The 22757-nt window shown below is 34.9% G+C and overlaps 1 protein-coding gene across 7 annotated transcripts in view; it reads left to right on the top strand.

Moving 5' to 3' along the window:
* Nucleotides 1-22757, top strand: part of LOC144447822 (intermembrane lipid transfer protein VPS13A-like) — a 128462-nt gene that overhangs the window by 34193 nt on the left and 71512 nt on the right. For 5 of the 7 annotated variants that reach the window (XM_078137922.1, XM_078137926.1, XM_078137921.1 and 2 more), the window contains exons 8-22: nucleotides 564-621; nucleotides 1364-1491; nucleotides 2491-2597; nucleotides 4085-4256; nucleotides 5474-5663; nucleotides 6085-6191; nucleotides 6822-6967; nucleotides 7517-7721; nucleotides 8527-8585; nucleotides 10936-11088; nucleotides 12588-12672; nucleotides 19911-20001; nucleotides 20488-20605; nucleotides 21415-21568; nucleotides 22172-22402. In XM_078137922.1, the coding sequence (XP_077994048.1) occupies nucleotides 564-621; nucleotides 1364-1491; nucleotides 2491-2597; nucleotides 4085-4256; nucleotides 5474-5663; nucleotides 6085-6191; nucleotides 6822-6967; nucleotides 7517-7721; nucleotides 8527-8585; nucleotides 10936-11088; nucleotides 12588-12672; nucleotides 19911-20001; nucleotides 20488-20605; nucleotides 21415-21568; nucleotides 22172-22402 (2004 nt within the window). Of the gene's footprint in view, nucleotides 1-563; nucleotides 622-1363; nucleotides 1492-2490; nucleotides 2598-3851; nucleotides 3937-4084; nucleotides 4257-5473; nucleotides 5664-6084; nucleotides 6192-6821; nucleotides 6968-7516; nucleotides 7722-8526; nucleotides 8586-10935; nucleotides 11089-12587; nucleotides 12673-16101; nucleotides 16126-19910; nucleotides 20002-20487; nucleotides 20606-21414; nucleotides 21569-22171; nucleotides 22403-22757 lie in introns of those variants that run through there. The other 2 variants (XM_078137925.1, XM_078137927.1) reach the window with 2 other exon arrangements.

Here is a 22757-nt window from a genome sequence, read left to right as displayed (position 1 = left end):
TTACTCCCTAATATTTGTTTTCGTTCAGCCAAGGAAAATATGAGAGATGTAAGGGTCCTTTGTCACTATGAGTCACTAGATTAGTAGTGACAACCCTTTGGTCACGAATATTTTCCAGCTGCATGAAGAAAAATATTGGAGAATAACATAATTATACCAGTGCCAGTAATATCAAAGAAAAATCGGGGAAAGTAATGGTAATTTTGAATGTTTTGACTGATATTTCGAACACGGCAGAACCAATGATGTAGACAGTGCACACGTTGTCATTACATAGATGCACGTTGTCATGATGTAGAACAACCAGAGTGTATATTCCATATTTTTTGTTCAACTTGGCTCGTGCATGGTATAATTACAAAATAAACTTTATGAAATAACTAGACCTAAAACTGGAATATTCAAATTGAAAAGTAAACCGTTTGTCACATGAAGTAAAATGGCAGTCAGTTTATGACATTGAATATGACCTTAGCTGACATTGATACTTGTGGAAATGTAAGTGAAGTATAGATTAGTGTGTTATTATGATCCTGATATATTTCTATGTCGTCCACTTCTAGAGTGTCCTTAAAGGTGGTATAGCTGGAACTGAACCTAAACTTCCTCCATATCAGTACAGTAAGTTGAAACTTAATCTTTTTCGAAAGGGAACAATCTAATGGGGGTTTATATTCATCAAATTTTCTTCGAAGTTTCCAATTATGTTTCTTATTACATGTGTACCAGAGATTACTTGCAACGTTGCGCACACATACTAGTGGTATTTGCACTGCAGTGCAATACCTAAAAAAATTATTGCATACCTGTATGCAAATTATATGCAAATGAGGATGCATTCGTTTGTTCTACATGAAGCGCATGATCGCATGGTGTCATTTTTACAGATGAACATATATAATGATAACAGAACCCCATGGCATGTGAGGTCCAGTGTGGGTACTCAGGAGTACTTGCACTCATGCTTGCAGTGTTTTCTGCTGCAGTTTTACTCACTACACTTGTGAAAGTACTGTCACAGAGAGCACTGCAAGAATTCATGCAAATACCCTGAGTATGCCACACTTGCACTCGTCTGTCATGGGGTTCTGTTGTATTCCTTTTCTTACCATGTATTTACTTTTGTCAGTTCATTTCTCCATACAACGGTGTTACATGCATATGTTTCCATCTTGGTTACATTGTCTAATTACCTATTTCTCTTCATAGATTTATTTGTTTGTGTCTCTTCAGGTCTTTGTGTCTGTTACCATCGCCCTCCCTGCTTTGTAATATATAAATAAATGTACAAACAATTTCAAATGCCTCAGATAAAGATGACGTTTAATCATAAAGTATTTTATTTATTTATTTATTTTTGCAGTGATCAAACCTATATCCATGAAAGCACAAGTTAGAATCAATCCTAAACCTTCATCAGATATGTCAATACCCAAGGTGTATCTAAACCTGGTCCTGGAAGAAATTGGTGTGTCCTTGGAAAAGAGACAGGTAAGGACAAAACACTTTTAATTGTTATTATTATATAACAGTAGTCTGAGAGAGATTACCTGAAACACCTTCCAGATTAATTTCGGAAAGTCTGATGGCTTTCAGAAAACATCTGTTTTTTGACGTTTCAAAGCAAAGCAAGCGTTAAACACAGAATGTATCTATCGTAATCTTTATATTCATAATTGTTTTGTTGAAATTGATCAACGTTTGAAATTCAACTTTGGCCAAAATAATGACCAATATTTTTGCAATGGCCAAAATAATGGCCGATATTTTTGCAATGGTCAAAATATTGGCCATTATTTTGATCAATTTTTCCAATGGCCAAAATATTGGCCATTATTTCGATCAATTTTTCCAATGGCTAAAATATTGGCCATTATTTTGATCAATTTTACCAATGGTCAAAATAATGGCCAATATATTTTCAATGGTCAAAATAATGACCAATATTTTTTCCAGTGTCTAAAATATTTGCCATTATTTTGATAAATTTTTCCAGTGTCTAAAATATTGGCCATTATTTCGATCAATTTTTCAATGATCAAGCAATTCCCAAAATAATGGCCAATATTTTTTTAATGGCCAAAATAATGGCATGTATTTTTTCAATGGTCAAAATATTGGCCATTATTTTGATCAATTTTCCAATGGTCCAAACTGTAAGTAGTAGTGTACTACCAAAAGGATAGAAAAGGGAATGTAAAAACAATTTGGCACCATTCTAGCACTATAACTTGCCATTGTACAATTTTTAGTTTTAATTGACATATTTGGAAACATGACATTTAACTTTATGTGAAGTGTTCTACAGTTATTCCTTGTGTATAGGTATCCAATCAGTATAGACCTCTGTCTTATATTTAGTGTGACTAGAATAAGGACCGCAATGGGGTTGGGTAGATAGAAATGGAACCTATAGAATCACTTCAGTATCCTCTCAAATTGTGATCCTAATACATATATGTATGTCATTGATAATTTTGTCTGTATCAGTTTCAAGATGTGATGGAGTTACTAGAATCATTTGAGAGAATGGCACGTAATGAACCATACAGGAAGTACAGACCAGGAGTACCAGCCAAGGGACACGCTAAAGAATGGTAAGTAGTTACAGTTGCTAGAATCATTTGAGAGAATGGCACGTAATGAACCATACAGGAAGTACAGACCAGGAGTACCAGCCAAGGGACATGCTAAAGAATGGTAAGTAGTTACAGTTACTAGAATCATTTGAGAGAATGGCACGTAATGAACCATACAGGAAGTACAGACCAGGAGTACCAGCCAAGGGACATGCTAAAGAATGGTAAGTAGTTACAGTTACTAGAATCATTTGAAAGAATGGCACGTAATGAACCATACAGAAAGTACAGACCAGGAGTACCAGCCAAGGGACATGCTAAAGAATGGTAAGTAGTTACAGTTACTAGAATCATTTGAGAGAATGGCACGTAATGAACCATACAGGAAGTACAGACCAGGAGTACCAGCCAAGGGACATGCTAAAGAATGGTAAGTAGTTACAGTTACTAGAATCATTTGAAAGAATGGCACGTAATGAACCATACAGAAAGTATAGACCAGGGGTACCAGCCAAGGGACATGCTAAAGAATGGTAAGTAGTTACAGTTACTAGAATCATTTGAGAGAATGGCACGTAATGAACCATACAGGAAGTACAGACCAGGAGTACCAGCCAAGGGACATGCTAAAGAATGGTAAGTAGTTACAGTTACTAGAATCATTTGAAAGAATGGCACGTAATGAACCATACAGGAAGTACAGACCAGGAGTACCAGCCAAGGGACATGCTAAAGAATGGTAAGTAGTTACAGTTACTAGAATCATTTGAAAGAATGGCACGTAATGAACCATACAGAAAGTATAGACCAGGGGTACCAGCCAAGGGACATGCTAAAGAATGGTAAGTAGTTACAGTTACTAGAATCATTTGAGAGAATGGCACGTAATGAACCATACAGGAAGTACAGACCAGGAGTACCAGCCAAGGGACATGCTAAAGAATGGTAAGTAGTTACAGTTACTAGAATCATTTGAAAGAATGGCACGTAATGAACCATACAGAAAGTACAGACCAGGAGTACCAGCCAAGGGACATGCTAAAGAATGGTAAGTAGTTACAGTTACTAGAATCATTTGAGAGAATGGCACGTAATGAACCATACAGGAAGTACAGACCAGGAGTACCAGCCAAGGGACATGCTAAAGAATGGTAAGTAGTTACAGTTACTAGAATCATTTGAAAGAATGGCACGTAATGAACCATACAGAAAGTATAGACCAGGGGTACCAGCCAAGGGACATGCTAAAGAATGGTAAGTAGTTACAGTTACTAGAATCATTTGAGGGAATGGCACGTAATGAACCATACAGAAAGTACAGACCAGGGGTACCAGCCAAGGGACATGCTAAAGAATGGTAGGTTGGAATACTGTACTAGTTGGTATTATGTTTTCATATCACATTATTGTCAGCCATCCTTTATATTTTTCAAACAATGCAACATATTTTAAAGTTTTCATGTGTGAGTATGAATTGATTGACTTTGTTGTGTATTATTGTACAGGTGGCATTATGCTCAGAACTGTGTCCTCAAAGAGAATGTACGCAGGAAAACCAGTATGTGGTCATGGAATAACATTGCTAAACACAGAGAACTTGGTAAGAAGTACAAAGCTGCCTGGAAAGAGAAACTCCTAACCAAGAAACCTCCACAACATCTACTAGACACCATTAAGGTACATACTATCTTCTAATAAGGATGATTGCACAATGTCGCACAAGCTCAATAAATAAAACTTCATTCATTTAGGGGGGAGGGGGAGGGGGAAGGGGGTCTGAAATCATTGCGATTGCTGAACTTCATTTTTGCACTTCTAACCATATTTCAAAAACTTTCATGCCTTCAATGATAACAGGTTCTGTATTTACTACTGAGATGTTGATAAATTGATTAAAATTGACTTCTAATATGAGATACAGTCCTGGTTTCTGGTAGTATGTTTTCATGTTCTGTACATTGCATTGATCGTAATGGTGTACTCGCAAACATTTTCATCATGGTTTACATCATATATACATGATTGTGTTGATGTCGCACTTGTAAAGGTTAGCTTAAGGAGAGGGGTTTTGTCCTAAACAAACAGAGTCCGTTTATTGAGCTTGTGCGACGTTGTGCGATCATCCCTCAGTCCCTCGCCTTTAGCTTGCAGTAAATTTCATCCAAATGATTTTTGTAAACCAATGTCTGATTAGCCATACCATAACGATCTACTTCATGTTATTCACTTGTTATAGCTGAGAACTGCAACTGATTTATAGTTTTAAATTAATTACTTAAAAAGTTAGTGGTGATAGTGATTCCATTTTCATATGGACTTATTTTTACTCAATGTTTTTCGTTCAGTTAACTTAGCTATTATTTTGTAGTAGTTCTGAACATACTTGGTCACATGACAAGCCTCATCATTAAACAGTATACAATAAAAGCTGAAGAAGGCTGAATGATTTAACAGAAATACTAACTTAAGGTACATTATTTACACTTTGAGTTTGGAACTTCTAAGTACATGTAAATATGATCCTAGAGAAGGGACGCAATGTGTTTGGTCATAAGCTTAGATAGGTTTAGCACCAAAATGCATATGATACAACCACAGGAATACGATAATTGTGTATAAAGATTACATAAATATCATAGATATATTAAAGTAAGAGGTTTTTTTCTGTCCCTGAGGAATTTGATATCCAGTGACCGGAACATGTACACATACAAAAATAAAAGTACCCTTAACTTACAGGGATTTGAACAAGAATTGAATGCATTCAGCATTGTACTTTCAAGACTTTAAAGTAAAGGTACCCCTTAACTTACAGGAATTTGAACAAGAATTGAATGTGTTCAGCATTGTACTTCCAAGACTCTTATTAAGTAAAAGTACCCCTTAACTTACAGGAATTTGAACAAGAATTGAATGTGTTCAGCATAGTACTTTCAAGACAACAAGCAGAAGCTGAGGTTGCCAAGTCAGGAAGTAAAGTGAAAAAATCTAAAGCCAAGGATGAAGGAGGAGGGTGGTTTGGTGGTTTTTTTGGAGGCAAGAAAAAGAAAGAAAAGGAAAAAGAAGCAGCTGCCAAAGAAGCAGGTAGGGATATACTACTATGGAAAACATGCTATCGGCAAAATAAGACAGACACAAACTAAAACTTTGCAAAGCCTTATATTTGACAGCCATTTCACTTTTTTTCAAATTGGAAGATCACAACCTTTATGTTAAAGGGGCACAAGCTGAGTTTTTGCTGTTTATTGAAAAGGTCTGAGGCCCAAGTCTAAGAATTTGGTGTTTTATCCTACATTGAACTCTTGATCTCACCCTTTAATGAATAAATATTGGAAAAATGATGGCCATATAGCACATATTGTTGAAATGCTCAAGAAAAAATAGGTCAGTGTATTCTTAAAGTGTTTGAAAAACAAACATGTCCATAACACAAGGTGAAGTATGTTTGAGTGACGAAATGATTCTTGTTGCTTTATTAGTGGAATGTTTTGATTTATGTTTACAGATATTGCAGGACAGTTTGCTAAAGAACTAACAGCTGGTGAGAAATCTAAGATGTATGATGCAATAGGTTATAGTGAAGGAGCTGCTGATCCCACTATGCCACTAGATGTGAGTACTATTTATAAAATTATAGTGATTAGTTGGTTATTAAACATAACACAACTACTGTATGTTGCAGTGTTGCCAAAATCTAATCACTTCTTGTCATTACCATATGTAAGATATGTAGTAATTTTCATTAGAATTGATGCCGTATTTTTGAGATATCATGTCCACAGACAGACAGACAGACATACGTACACGTACACACACACACACACACACACACACACACACACACACACACACACACACATACACACACACAAACAAACAGAGAGACAGAGACAGACAGACAGACAGACAGAATTATAACATTACCTTCCCTAATAAGAGGTAAAAATGGTCACTGAATATTGTGTTCAAAACTCTGGAAAAATAGAAGATTGTTGAGTTCCTTGAGAACATGGTGAACACCAAATTATTATTTCAAAAGGACCAGCAGGAAATTTTCATAGGGTAAACTTTGGAAAGGTAACTTTGATTTTCAGAAAAGATAATCCCCAGATACACTGTCAGTTTGATTTTTGTTGTGTGTACATTTACAACATTATGGTACAGTCATGGGGATTTTGTAATTCTTGGTAGATTTTCCTTTGAATACTTTTGATTTTCATACTTTATTGTTGGCAATTGCAGTACGTTGGTATGAAGTTCCATTTCAAGTTAAAGAAGACATCTCTACAGCTATGTGACGACAGTCTGTGGAAGAAAGAAGTTGTCAATTTAGATTTAGAAGATCTGTATGCTAGTGTACAACAAAGACCATCAGCTGATGCTGTCAAGTAAGTCATTAGTTGTCAAAAAATGTGTTCATATTTTCAGGTGTTAAATAAAACCACTATGCAAAATTTGTTAAGGGCAATAAGCAGATTAAATATACTTAAACCAGTCTACACTGTCATTTTACCAGGGCTCACCAAAATTGTGGTAATTTTATAAATGTATTGGAACTATGCCAGTTTTACTGTGTTTTCCTCTTTCTGTTTACCAGGGTTCCCAAATTTTAGCACAAACATGGCACTTTGTCTTGATAATAAAATACTGTAAATTTGTGTATATTTGTCAATTTAGCATTATCTTTTGATGATAGAAATGTAGCAATACTCATCTGTGACTCGTAGTGACAAGGCCCCTTAGGTCACTTGTATTTTGCCCGAACAAAGAAAGATATTGGAGGACAATATGTAATTATCGACCAAGAGATGAATTATTAGAATCTATTGGGTACATCCATGTATCTCTTAAAATCAACCCACAGAGTGTTATGCATTCTTTGGTAATATTCCCCTTACACCCATTTTGAATGAATTTTATTTACTGCTTATTATCAGATTGGAGGCTAAGATTGATGCATTCAGTGTATCAGGGTCTGAACACAAGAATGGTAGAATACCACAGATAGTGAAATCTCAGAAGTCAGACTCTGGACATATACTGTCATTGCTGGATGTACATGTAGAAACTAACCCTATGGATGGCAAAGCTGATCAGAGAATAGCTGTCAAGGCTAGGCCTTTAGAAGTCATTTATGATGCTGTAAGTCTATGTATGTGTTGGGTTTTATTAGAAGGTGCAGCAATTTAATGAGGAAATGCCTGCAAGTTTTTGCCAAAGAATTTATTTATTTATAATACGTTCTTGTACCACGGTCAAGGGTTTTTATTACTTACGAGTATTGTTTCGCCTGTACAGGTCGACAGGCTTTGTCATCGACAAACTTTGTCAAACTGTCTGTTTGCTGGTTTTAACGACCTGATGAACGTGTTTAAGAATAATTTATTTAACTATTGAATAATGAGCAGTGTTATGAGTAACACTAAGCCTTGCTGTAGGGATGTGTTACATTTAAATTATAATACTTGTCATTTATGATGTGGCAAGTGTTTGTACGTGCTGGGTTTTATTGTAAGGTGCAGCATTTTAATGAGGTCAAAAGAATTCATTGAACTATTGCATTATGTGTGTCCCAAAAACTTGGAATTTTAAGTCAATTGTGACTCCACCAGTGGGTGCTATAAATTTGAAGGTGTATTTTGAAGTCTGTTATGACATCACCAGAGGGCGCTGTACATTTGAAGGTGTATTTAGAAATCTGTTGCGATTGTCACCAGAGGGCGCTATACATTTGAAGGTGTATTTAGAAATCTATTGAAATTGTCACCAGAGGGCGCTATACATTTGAAGGTGTATTTAGAAATCTATTGAAATTGTCACCAGAGGGCGTTATACATTTGAAGGTGTATTTAGAAGTCTGTTGAGATTGTCACCAGAGAACATTGCACATTTGATTATGGTAAAATAAAAAACTGAGTCTTTGATTTGAAACTTTTATTTCTTACAGCATACTATTAACCAAGTAGCAAATTTCTTCAAACCACCTGAAGATGTCCATCTTAAACAGTAAGTACTACTGACTCTTTGTCTTGGTGATATATGATGCAAATATTTTCAAATTAATAACTGATACAGCTAGTTAGATGAAATTTTCCTCCCCAGCATGCCGGAAGACTACAACATTCTTAAAACCATAGTTCTGATTAATATATAGCAGATCCTGAACAAAAGATTAATTCCATGGTTCTACAGTTCTACTGATAAGCCAACACTAACGTGAAAGCTTGGAATCAAAATATGGGCCTTTAACATTTCTTCTGTTTGTCACTAGAGGACGATATTGTATATAAAAAAACCAGCATAAAGCTTAGCGAGCTGACTACTGCAGTATTATCCGTAATATCAATTGTGAACAACAAATATTTTGAACAAATTTATATTGAATATAAATTTGGGATTTTTGTCCCAAAAATATTTTGACCATGAGTAGACATTTTCATCTATATAAGAACTCCTTAAAGTGTACATGCAAAGGTACATACTTTTTTTCGTAATTATGTTTATTTTGCCATAAAAATAAATGAAATTGCATTCATACCTCTAAATAAAGAAAGTCGCAAAAATACTTGCCCCTTAATCCCCTGTGCTTCGACTAACTTCGACACCGCAACCAGCTCACGAAAGGTGTCGAGGTCCCACGTGTTACAAAAGCCTTCTAAGCCTTTGTGTAATGTTTACTTATGAATTACTAATTACGCTTGTCATATAGTATTATCTGTAACTGTACATATTGTGGTGTACCAGTTTAGTCTTCCGACAACAATGGTTCCTTGGTGTTTTGTCGGCAGCACCCGCAGTGAAACATCACCCTACACACATTTCCAAGTGATATAACTGAGTAGGTAATAATGGGTGAAGGCAGTTGAAATCATGTAAAAACTGGACAGTGACGCCATACAGTGAAAGTCGGTAAATGTTACCGGGGCCGGGGTTCTCCACGCCACCGGTGAAGCCATGATCAAAGCGAAAAAAGGAAGACAAATAAAATAATTTGAAATGATGTTTTCAAGAAAGCAAGTTAGCTTCATAAAATATTTTCATTACGATAGCATTTGTTTTTAAACAATGCGTAGTCCAATTGTATGTTTTGATTTCCATGTTGCTAGGAGTCGATCGTTTTCATTGTGATACATCACATACATCGTCGGAATCATATCAAAGTAAAAAGACGCAACGCTCATTATAATGTTGCTATTTTTGTTTCCATTGTTTTGTCTACATGAACAATTACTGTGTCATGCCAATCACATGTCAAATGTGGATGGACACAGCAAAGTACAGTCAGCACTAAGCTTCACGCTCCCAGGTCAAATAACTTCCACAACGTAAGACATGTCTATCCATAAAAAACTCAAACAAAAATGGTCGGAGACAATACACAATACACCACAGTACGGCCGGCTTCAGTGAACATGGGCCGTGCTTTGAAAGAAGATGAAACCACTTCATGTCACTGTGTGGATGGTAATGAACGCAGTAAAAAATGAAATAAAGTACGTGTACACATAGCTTTCAAGAGGGACGGTTATCCAACAAAACGTTCTGCTCTAACGAATTTGTGGGTCTACTTTCGCGAAGATTTTGAATGGTCATAGATTGAATGTACTGTTACAACACGCTACAACTTGAGAGAATATTATGGGGAACTCTTGAAGCCATTCTCATTCTCTATGTTTGATGGGTATGGAAATATTACATAATTTTCGTTTCGATTACATTGTCTACAGGAGCTGTTTTCCACCCATTGAATAGTTATGTCAACAAAGGACGCTGATAACAGCATTCACTTTATGTAAACAACACGGCTTCACTAGGACATACTCATTCACTGCCAGAGGAACTATCGTTACTGCTAGCGGTCGGTTCGAATGAATTTGGCTAAATCACACCATCAGATGTTAATGCTGGAGTGTATTGCTCTACGCTTGAGGAATCTGATCAATATTCAAAGTCAGGTTCTGGCGAAAACGGGTTTTGAAGTTGACCTTCTGGTTCGACCATAATGGCTTTGCATGTAAAGATACACTGACGAATGCGTTTGTGTTCCCGAAGTGACGTCATAAAGTTCCAAATCCTGTCCTATCCATATGCAAATGAGAGGTACTTACCTGAAGGTGCTCTGTGGCTGAGCCAAGAGTGCATCATTTTTCGCGCAATTTCTCGTGTTAGAATTATATTGTACTATTACAAACCCGATTTCCTTTATTTTTATGGCAAAATAAACATAATTACGAAAAAAAGTATGTACCTTTGCATGTACACTTTAAGTCAGTTGAACATTTTAGGATACCATTCTTTCTCTGAAAGCAATGGATTAGATTTTCCAAATAATGTTTTCATAAATTTATTTTGTCAGACTTCAAGCTGCAGCCATGTCTAGAATAGATGCCTTCAAAAGTCAGAGTGCTACTGGCTTGACGTATATGATACATACCAGAAAAGTGACAGACATCAGTGTAGACTTAAAGAGTTCCTATGTCATTATACCCAAGAATGGAGTGTATGAACAGTAAGTAATATTGAAATTACACCTCACACACACCCCAACACCTCACCACTACTCCACTACCCCACTGAACACTGTGACATACATTAGTTTTGACTTGAAGAGTTCCTATATCATTATGTACTTAATATCTAAGAATTGCGTATTATATGAACAGTAAGTAATATTGGCATTTGCCCCCATTCTCACACACGATGATTACAAATCTTCTTCATACCTCATGAGTTCATTATAAAGAGGTTACAGTGTACATATATATGGTTTCCATAGCATATGGCCATAAGACTTGATGTCTGATAATTCTGTCAGCAAACAGTGAAGAAAACTTCCATTAACCATATCTTTAATAGTAGTAGAGAACTCTATAAAATAAGTTCTTGATTTGTATAGTAACTTTATAGTGGTGCTTCACTATTGGTGGTCAATCTTGGACACTTCAAAATGAATGTATTCAAAATCTAAGTTTGTTTATTATTTGTGTTTCTCCGTATAGCGGTGCCTCACTATTAGTGGTCAATCTTGGACACTTCAAAATGAATGTATTCAAAATCTAAGTTCATTTATTATTTGTGTTTCCCCGTATAGCGGTGCCTTACTATTGGTGGTCAATCTTGGACACTTCAAAATGAATGTATTCAAAATCTAAGTTTGTTTATTATTTGTGTTTCCCCGTATAGTGGTGCTTCACTATTGGTGGTCAATCTTGGACACTTTAAAATGAATGTATTCAAAATCTAAGTTTGTTTATTATTTGTGTTTCCCCGTATAGTGGTGCTTCACTATTGGTGGTCAATCTTGGACACTTTAAAATGAATGTATTCAAAATCTAAGTTTGTTTATTATTTGTGTTTCCCTGTATAGCGGTGCCTTACTATTGGTGGTCAATCTTGGACACTTTAAAATGAATGTATTCAAAATCTAAGTTCGTTATTGTTTGTGTTTCCCTGTATAGCGGTGCCTTACTATTGGTGGTCAATCTTGGAGACTTTAAAATGAATGTATTCAAAATCTAAGTTCGTTATTGTTTGTGTTTCCCCGTATAGTGGTGCTTCACTATTGGTGGTCAATCTTGGACACTTTAAAATGAATGTATTCAAAATCTAAGTTTGTTTATTATTTGTGTTTCCCCGTATAGCGGTGCCTCACTATTGGTGGTCAATCTTGGACACTTCAAAATGAATGTATTCAAAATCTAAGTTTGTTTATTATTTGTGTTTCCCCGTATAGCGGTGCCTCACTATTGGTGGTCAATCTTGGACACTTTAAAATGAATGTATTCAAAATCTAAGTTTGTTTATTATTTGTGTTTCCCCGTATAGCGGTGCCTCACTATTGGTGGTCAATCTTGGACACTTTAAAATGAATGTATTCAAAATCTAAGTTCATTTATTATTTGTGTTTCCCTGTATAGTGGTGCTTCACTATTGGTGGTCAATCTTGGACACTTTAAAATGAATGTATTCAAAATCTAAGTTTGTTATTATTTGTGTTTCCCTGTATAGCGGTGCCTCACTATTGGTAGTCAATCTGGGAGACTTCAAAATGAAAAGTCTTCACCAAGACAAAATGTCTGAATGGAGGAAACAGGTAGGCAAAGAAAGTTGTTCAAACTTATTGTTCTTTTTCCACATAAGTAAGAAAACCAGGCTCAAAAAAAATACAAGGAAACCATAATTAAAACTAAATTCAGATCAATTTGTAGAACAGAAAATAACTGTAACACAGATGTCAACATCAAGAACAAGCATATTAAATCTTAAATGCTGAATTTTCTTATTAATTGAATTTTTGGTGATATTTTCATTTATACAGTTTAATTAAGAGAATTAATGCATTTAATTTACCATTATATTTCAATGAGTACAACAAATTCATGATTTTACAACAAATTTGAATTTTTTGCAGAAAATTCATAATTTTACACATGGTCAGGTGCAGGTGATCCCAAACAACACTATTAATATGTTTTTAGTTGTTGTGAATATATAGTTTAATATCATGAGTTGATGTACCAAATTTAACATTCTTTTTCAGCCACTCTAAAACTCGTAGTATTTAGTTTACTGACGTGACTCAGCTATATGACATGTTTGAAGTATAAGTTTGAGAATATCAGTATTACCAGTATATGGAGATATCAATGTAGATATCAGTGTAGATATCGATGTAGATATCAATGTAGATATCAGTGTAGATATCAGTGTAGATTTCGATGTAGATAACAATGTAGATATCAATGTAGATATCAGTGTAGATATCAGTGTAGATATCGATGTAGATATCAATGTAGATATCAATGTAGATATCAGTGTAGATATCAATGTAGATATCAATGTAGATATCAATGTAGATATCAGTGTAGATATCAGTGTAGATATCAGTGTAGATATCAATGTAGATATCAATGTAGATATCAGTGTAGATATCGATGTAGATATCAATGTAGATATCAGTGTAGCTATCAGTGTAGATATCAATGTAGATATCAGTGTAGATATCAATGTAGATATCAGTGTAGCTATCAGTGTAGATATCAATGTAGATATCAATGTAGATATCAATGTAGATATCAGTGTAGATATCAGTGTAGATATCAATGTAGATATCAGTGTAGATATCAACGTAGATATCAATGTAGATATCAATGTAGATATCAGTGTAGCTATCGATGTAGATATCAATGTAGATATCAGTGTAGATATCAGTGTAGATATCAATGTAGATATCAGTGTAGATATCAACGTAGATATCAATGTAGATATCAATGTAGATATCAGTGTAGCTATCGATGTAGATATCAATGTAGATATCAATGTAGATATCAATGTAGATATCGATGTAGCTATCAATGTAGATATCAATGTAGATATCAGTGTAGCTATCGATGTAGATATCAATGTAGATATCAATGTAGATATCAATGATACATACAATTTGATTTGCAGCGGGCTCTATTTATGTTACATGGTAATATATTTTACTAACTTGCTATAGGCTTGAAGTCTAATATAAACTATTTGTTTGACAAAAGCTAGTATGTTTGATTGATAGTTGTGTTCATGTATACACAGTTACTTGACAAGTACTCAGTTTCTAGTAAGCCTGTGTAATCACACATTGGAAGGGAAATTCCAGTCAAATATATCTCTGATTACAGCTGTCAATTAATTATGAAGTATGATTTTGAGTGAATGATTAATAGCATGTAGGTGAAATAGTTTTGTGATCTTAAAGGGTTAATGTATGAGGACTTAGATATAGCTTTGTTTGACAAATTACCATATTTTGTGAAATGTCAGGTGTTGTCATTTGTCAGCAAAGCATGTTATAATACTGGGTACATATGGAGTTGTAATATGGAATGAATGTGATGCTGTGTTATGTTTTGCTGTGCTATCTAATGTTATGCTATGCTTTACTTATCATTGCTATGTAATGCTATGCAATACTATGATTGCTTTCTCTTATACATGTACACACATTATTCATGCACACCTTATGTACACAGACAAATATACACACATAATACACAAACACACACAGACATACACACACACACACACACACACACACACACACACACACACACACACACACACACATACTCATACACATCTTGCCAATACCAGTATGCATACAAACAAATATACACACATAAACATGTGCACACACACAGAAGAAATATGCATGTGTAAAAGTAAAAGTTCGAACACTTTTTGTCTACAACCTCACACATATACACACAGACTGACAAGTAACATGGTAAATCACAGTCTAGAGTATCATAGAGACATTTTGCTTCCTATCAATACATGCTGACTGTATCTTGTTCTTGCTTTTTCCGTCCTTTGCATGCAAATCAGTTTGAAGACAATCCGAAGCTAATAGTGTGTAACTGCTGACTTGTTCTTTCCTATATTTCAGTATCATTAAAAATTTGTTATTTTAGTGTTTCAGTTACTGAAACATTTGTTAGGCAAGATGCTGGAAATTGTTGGTTTGTGTGACTACATCTAGCCTTCTCCATGGAAGGTTGCCAACCACTCTTTCTATTCAGCCTGCAAACTCAGTAATTCAGTCTTGGTATTTTTGTGTACTTCTCATTACATATATCTGTAGCTGTTCTAACCTTGTTGAAAAATCAGCATAAATTAGCATAAAATTAGCATATCATGTGTTGACATTCAAGATTATTTGTGCAAAGGTCACATTTCAGTATACATAAGATAAATCACATCTGGGTAATTGACATAATCAACATAATATATGCATCATGTGACATTCAACCAATCAGCTTTTGCAAATGATATCCATATAAATACTGACTTTACATTACTGAGTTTGCAGGCTGTGTGGAAAGAAGACTTTTTAGGTCGCCCATTCAGTGTGCTATGGAAAATAGACTATGAAGAACTCATGAAAGTGAATTGCATAATTATCTAAGTCTAGACACTTTCCAATGTTGACTTGGTAGTTGGTCTAGAAAGAGGCCATATGGATAAGAATGGCATTATAATTTTTCAAATTCAAAGTTGGAATTGTAATAATTCGTTGACCTGGGCATATAATGAGTTCACACAAATAATAATGACCTGAGGGTGTATAGCAGCCAACAATATTCAGTCATCCTTTACTGGTATTTGTTGTATGTTGTGTTGTAAGTAGGCTGTACTAACATTAATTTCTGTACCCCACCCATTCCAACAAATAACAACACAAAAGCCAATCCCATCGTTGCTTATCCCATATATAGAATTTGTCATCATTTTATGCATTGTGACTATTTGCTCACTAACCATTCAATATTATTACTGGTAGTAGTAGTAGAATTGAAAGTATTTGAATAGATTTTATAGGTGTTTTTAAGCTAACATATTTTACTGTCTAGTTATGTTTTGTGTTATCCAGTCATTGTACTGTGCCACCTAATAATAATATGAGTTCACTAACCTTGCTGTTCTACCTTGTGTTTTCACTCCCTCATTTATCCATTTACCTGCATTGCCACCACCACAGCTTGCTTTAACTAAAGCCCTGCAAGTACGAGCACAATGGCATAAGTATTTGAAACTACCCAGTACCATGCATGACTGGTTTTATCACAGACACTTTTTACACTGTTTGATTATATATTTGTTAACATGCTATATAATGTATGCATGTTCAGTATTTTATACTACCCTGTATTCAAAATATGGAGATCAAATTATTTCATTGCTTTGATTATGAAAAATATAAAAATAAAAATAAAATGACACTACACTACTTATATTTCTATTTTACAAAGACGATGTTGAGGTTTTGCATGAAATTATTTCAGTTCACGACATCACTTTTGCAGACTATCCAAATTTCAGTTTTCATTTACAAAAATATTGATTCCCTGCCATGTGAATATAAAACCCAACTCCCTTTCATTCATCTGTATATATACCCTTATAACAACCAAATAAATTTATGTTTAAATAATTCTTTATTTATGGTGATAAAGGTGCATTTTAAATGTATATATATATCGTACCATAACTATCTGAGTGTGATTGTCAGTATAAGGTATAGAGATATATCACGACTGTCTGATTTTACTATGAACTTATTTTGAAGAAAACCGTTTACAACAACCATTGACTGAGACTGAAAGATCAGCCATTGTGAGTGTGTTCTTATCATCTCTTTCCTCAAAGAAAAGGTTAAGGGAAGGCCCAGCAATGTACTAGAAGTCTTTCTGAAGCAAATAAGCATTTCCAAACAAAAATGTTGATAAAAACAAGGAAAAAAGGAATAACGTGATAAATCATCAATAGATAATAATGATTCTCAAGTATTAGGCTTGTGATATTGATGATGAGATCTTTGGTAATGAACAATAAATATGGAATAGAAAGACAGTCATTATACCTAATTTACATCATTCTGTACATAGTTGAAGAGTACAGTTGAATCTGAATCGCACACTCAGATAGCAATGGTGTTTATATTTATTATTTTATATGTATATGTACATTGAGGTGGGTTGATGGTGGATAGTTTGACTTCGTATCATATGGTGAAACTGGACCTGACCAAAGCTGATTCATAACATGTCAAAATTTGTATGAAGAAGGGATTGAAACCTAAACATTTTTACCTTTGGTTTCTACAGAAATTGTTCCATGATATCAAAATATACTGTTTCTCTAAGTTGATCCAGTAGGCTGGCCAGTTTGTTTAATTTTGATATTACCTGCTAGATGTGTAAATTCACAAATACTGCTCATGGTGGAAGGATTATTAAGCTGTGATACTCAAGATTTCAATTTTATTTTGAAAGCTGCGGCTTGTCCACTAAAAGAGAGGTTTCACTGTTTTGATTTACATTATTCTTTACTTAACATGGCAAATTAAAGTAAATAACAGTTATTTGTTTCCAAAATGAAGGATAAAGTTATGCCTCAAGGTCAAGGCTACAAACCAAATCAAGCAGCAAAATAAGCAACACGCCATTTTCAATTACAAAAAGACATTGTGGGATATATATGTGGCCATCTTGACTGTCAATGAATACCTAGTCCGTGCCTCCACTCTCTGTATGTATATTGAAGCCCGCCCTCTTGTGGTCAGATGAAGATATGTGGCTAGTTTGATATCACTTATTCACCAACAACCTGCCTTTTATGTACTGGTAGTGTAAGGATAAGGTCAAGGGTCAATCTATATGTTGTTGTGATGTCATAAAGGTCATTTAGGGTCATATATGTGTGATATTGTAATGCATCTACTAACATAATATATAACTGCTAACTTAGAATCTTTCTCCACATTGATCTTTATACTGCAGTGGAAGTCAATGGGTAGAATATTGCTTAGATCATCTCATTTTTATACCTCCACTGCCAGACATTAAATTGACATTATTCACTGAGTTTCCTGCTGAAAGTATTCAAAGTTTGCAATAATGCTTCGTAAAATATCCCCCAAAAAGAGTAATTCTTGTAAAACATGGGTGGCTTGCCTTTACACACCACTTGTTCAGTTAGGAATATAGGAATTTCTCTTTCCATATTTATACAGAAATCTGGAGATGAAATTTCAGTATTATGATGAAAATACCAAACATAAACTTATCAACATTTTTTTTGTGTTTGAAATCTTTCTACTTGTTACTTCCAGTGCAGTATTAAAGATAGTGTCTCAGTCGTAATTGTGAATGCTTTCTGCTTTGACTGTAAAATACCGTTGTTTGGTGGCGCTCCATGTACTTTCTGCTTACCTCACGTTATGATTACCAGCACGGAAGTAGCTATTTCTAAAAGTAGCTGGTAAAATTGGATAAGTAGGAGGGTAATACCTACGAGAGAGACCCATGAATCTGCCCAACAATGGATTTATAGTGGTGGAAAAAGAATTTTTTAAACACAAATTCCTGAAAAAAAGTAGTCAGCCAAAAATTGAGGAGTAGCTGGTTGTTTTTTGCTCACTCAGTCACTCAGTCACTCACTCACTCAGTCACTCAGTCACTCAGTCACTCACTCACTCACTCACTCACTCACTCACTCACTCACTCACTCACTCACTCACTCACTCACTCACTCACTCACTCACTCACTCACTCACTCACTCACTCACTCACTCACTCCCACTCACTCACTCACTCACTCACTCACTCACTCACTCACTCACTCACTCACTCAGTCAATCAATCAATCAATCAATCAATCAATCAATCAATCAATCAATCAATCAATCAATCAATCAATCAATCAATCAATCAATCAATCAATCAATCAATCAATCAATCAATCAATCAATCAATCTAAAGACTTTGTATAGTGCCAAAATCCAATATGACTTAGTGTTCTATGGCGCTGAACAGGAACAATAGTAGATCATCGTAAACAGTTAGAAAGTTCTTGCGAACTGATGTGTTTTGCATTTTTTGCTACTACCGGCCCTCATTTACATCTCTGTATTACCTCATGCCCAGTTTACCTTACCTGAGATAAATGGAATGTATGGAGTTTTACCAAATAACTGTATTTTATAATCAACATTGTACTGTGATTCTGTCAATACCATATTTGTACATGTTGTTATCTGTCTATGCATGTACTTGTCTCTCTCTATACTAATGTGTACTACTAACATATCATGTCAAAATAGGACGGTAGTGGCTTATGACATCAAATGAGTCAAAAATGCATGTTTTAAATTGATCCTCTCTTCAAAGAAATTCAAAATTTTGGAACCCATCATGAATTGACAAGGATTTATTGACATATTAAATTAAATAGGATGTCCAAAGATTTTTGTGTCAGAAATCATTCTAAAATGTGTTTTCAAATTTCAGTAATCTTATTTCATCCTACGGACTAAATATATCATTATTTATGACCATTTTGTATAAATTTAATTCATTTCAAAACTTGTGTAACTACTAGGTTGTATGTTTGTTGACTCATTGTTGGTTTTGGAAGGGTTGCACTACGGAGTCATTTGTATCAAAGTATTGTCTGCACTTGGGACGCACTATATCAAACAGAGGCTTGTCAACTCAAAAGGACCCTTCAAGTAAATAGCGCCCCCTAGTGGCAGAACTGAATAGTATGTTAATGGGTAAAATATACAAACAAATAATGCCATCATAGGTGTATTTTAAACATTGTCTACATAATAGTATTAAGTATACAATACATCAGTTTCTTTGATAAATATTCATGAGAAAGTTATTTGACTGTCAAGTAACCCAACATAACCACTAGAGGGCGCTATTCACTGAAAGCTTCTTTTACATATATTCTTGCAAGATTTAACAAAATTTAATGTGACCTTTCACCCTTCCTTAACAGCAAAACTTACCAATAGAAGAGTTACTGAACAAAGCGTATGATAAGTTTAATATACAGCTAGAAAGTATGCAAGTACTGCTGGCAAGGCCAGGTATGTATGAAATGTCTCTACATGAAGGGACCACTTTTGGAGTGTTTTACAGTGTTACTAAAGTATTTGATATATTTTTCTGAACATTGTTAATAATTTTAAAACATTTTTTGCTGTCCTTAAAGTGACAAATGGGACAGCAGAATAGTGTAATTTGCCATGTATTAACTTGAAGGGGTCCATAGTTTTCCGTAAAAAGAGTTGTCTATCTGGAAATTAAATCATTAAAAAAGGCAGGAAAATACATAATTATGGGAACTGAATACCATAGTTAAGAAATTGGTATTTTTTTTATTGCGCAACAATATTTTACAGTAAAACTACGAGGTATAAATTCAAAAGATCTGTGTTAGAAGTCAAGGGCCTTTAGAGATAATTATACTAGCTAAAGGTAGTTTGTAACCAGGAGGAGAATCTGAGCTATTCTTAAAACTAATGGTTTTTGGAATTTTAAGACTACTATTTTATTGAATTTTTTTTTACCAGGAGAAGACTGGAAGTCTGCCAGGTCAGAGCCACAGTCATCTTTACATATCATAGAACCTACTGGTATTAATGTACAGTTACAGAAATGTATGATTCCTAATGACGTCAGAATGCCAATGTAAGTATTGTGTATTATCAGATAATTGTACGTCAAGTATATGAGTCTACAGTTTGAAAGAATTGAAGAAGGAAATGTACCAGACAAGTGAAAGATGTACGTTAGTTCTACTGATGTGATTACAGTTTTAAGTTTCACTAGCTAAAACTTTAGGTTGAAACTGAGTTTTTTTTCTACTGCATGTCTTTATTTTGTAGGTAAAACAGCTTTCTCTAATGTACATAGTGAGTATGTGCTTGCTTGTGAAATGTATCACAGACTAAATGTGTGTACTAACAAGTCTGGTTTCACACATCTTTGACTGTCCGAGACATGATTGATATCCACCTGGAGCAAAACTGGCACTCAGTTATTGCTTTAGCCTGTATGTTAAAAAATGGTCCCTGAATGCTTTAGTTGTGGTAATATTCAAATGGATTTTGTCTTTGTGACTGTGAGTGTATCTATTTTTTTTTTGACCCAGCCAGTCAGGAGAGCGATAATGAGCACTGTGTAATGAGCCTGGTATGCACAATGTTTTAATGCAGATTTTAGGGTTTGGATCCAAAAATCAATTTTGATCGGATTTATTGTTATTGTATTATGTGTATAGCTACACAAATATGTTTACCCACAGGTGATTCACTACTGTTCAAATGTACAATATTATGAGTAAGTTATTACAACTAACAAAAAATGTTCCAGTTCCAGCTAGTGTAGCTTTAATATATCGTGAAGATTTCCAAATGTAGAGATAAAAACAAGAATTCTTGTTGAAATAATTTGGCTGTGTATACTTGAGGGGCTAAATATTGATGATTTGTATGTAGGATCAAGATATCGGGAGAACTACCCAGCCTGTGTGTCAATGTATCGGATAAAAAGGTACATGAACTGATAGCAATAGGAACCAGTATACCGTTACCAGAAGGTGATAGTACCAAACCTAGCACTGGTCCAGCTAAAACACCTCTTATACCTGATGTAAGTCAGTCTCAATCTTCAAAATATAGTTTTTATGTTAACCAGTAGAAGACAAGTGTAGCTGCTAGACCCTTGGGTAATTCTGTGATAGCAGGTCACAAAGCGCAAAAAGTGCCGTCAAGGGTTTGTGTGAGAGGTGCTGTCATCCTCGGCTTATGTTCAGCAACCTTTCATGTACAGATCCAAAGTCTTACAAGAAGACTAGTACTACATGTAGTAGAATACTAGTGTTCTGTCAGTGGTTGGCTGTTATTAGCAATTATTCTCTCCATGATATTACTATCTGCCATGATGAATTAGTGTTATGAAAGGGTCTACCCAATAGACCTTTCTGATAAATTCTGCCCTCTAGTGATGAAAAGAGCAGTGATGTAAATGGATGAAAGACCAGTCAATAGACCTTTCTAATAAATCATGCCCTCTAGTGGTGAAGTAGAGAAATGATGTAGATGCTAAAAAGACAAGTCAACATAGTATCTTTCCAATAAATTGTGCCATCTAGTGCCCTCTAGTGGTGACATAGAGAAGTGATATCACAGATGATGAAAAGACATATCAATGAATCTTACATTGTTTGTTCCCCCCTTTTTTTTGATAAATTAGTCACCAGAAGAGTTGACAGCCGGATATAATGTACATGCACCGAAGAATTTGGTGATTCCTGGTGAAGCTGTCATGCTAGTAGAGGACTCAGATAGTGATACTGAAAGTACTGTTAGTGATGAATTCTATACCCCATCACAAAGTACAGAGTCACTAGTCAAGAAATACGGCAAACCTGCAGACGTAGTCGAACAACTGACTAATCTGGAACTGAAATTTGAAGTCAAAGAGGTACGTAAGGATGATGGGGATGATTACCATGACGATAGTGATGAAGAGTTTCATCTTGCTTGTGAATATGTTGATGATATTAACAGTTTGCATGGTTTTGATGATAATGATGAAACAATACTAATGCGAAGTAAGTCTACGTCTGTAGAAGAGCTCACATTGTATCACCTCAAGTATGTGATCCACCAGGTACGTAGTATAGTTTTCAGTTTAGGACATTTGGATCGTGTGGTGGCTTGACCATGGAATGCCATAGTTGCATGCCATCATTACTACTGCTGCAATAGTCTATACTAACAGGTATGCAAACAGGTATAGTGGAAAATAGTTACGATATTAAGTTACAAAAAATGTA

This window comes from Glandiceps talaboti, chromosome 16 (genome assembly GCF_964340395.1).
Source record: "Glandiceps talaboti chromosome 16, keGlaTala1.1, whole genome shotgun sequence".
Taxonomy (NCBI): domain Eukaryota; kingdom Metazoa; phylum Hemichordata; class Enteropneusta; family Spengelidae; genus Glandiceps; species Glandiceps talaboti.
Note: the sequence above shows the minus strand (reverse complement) of the source record. Positions and strands in the feature narration are given on the sequence as shown.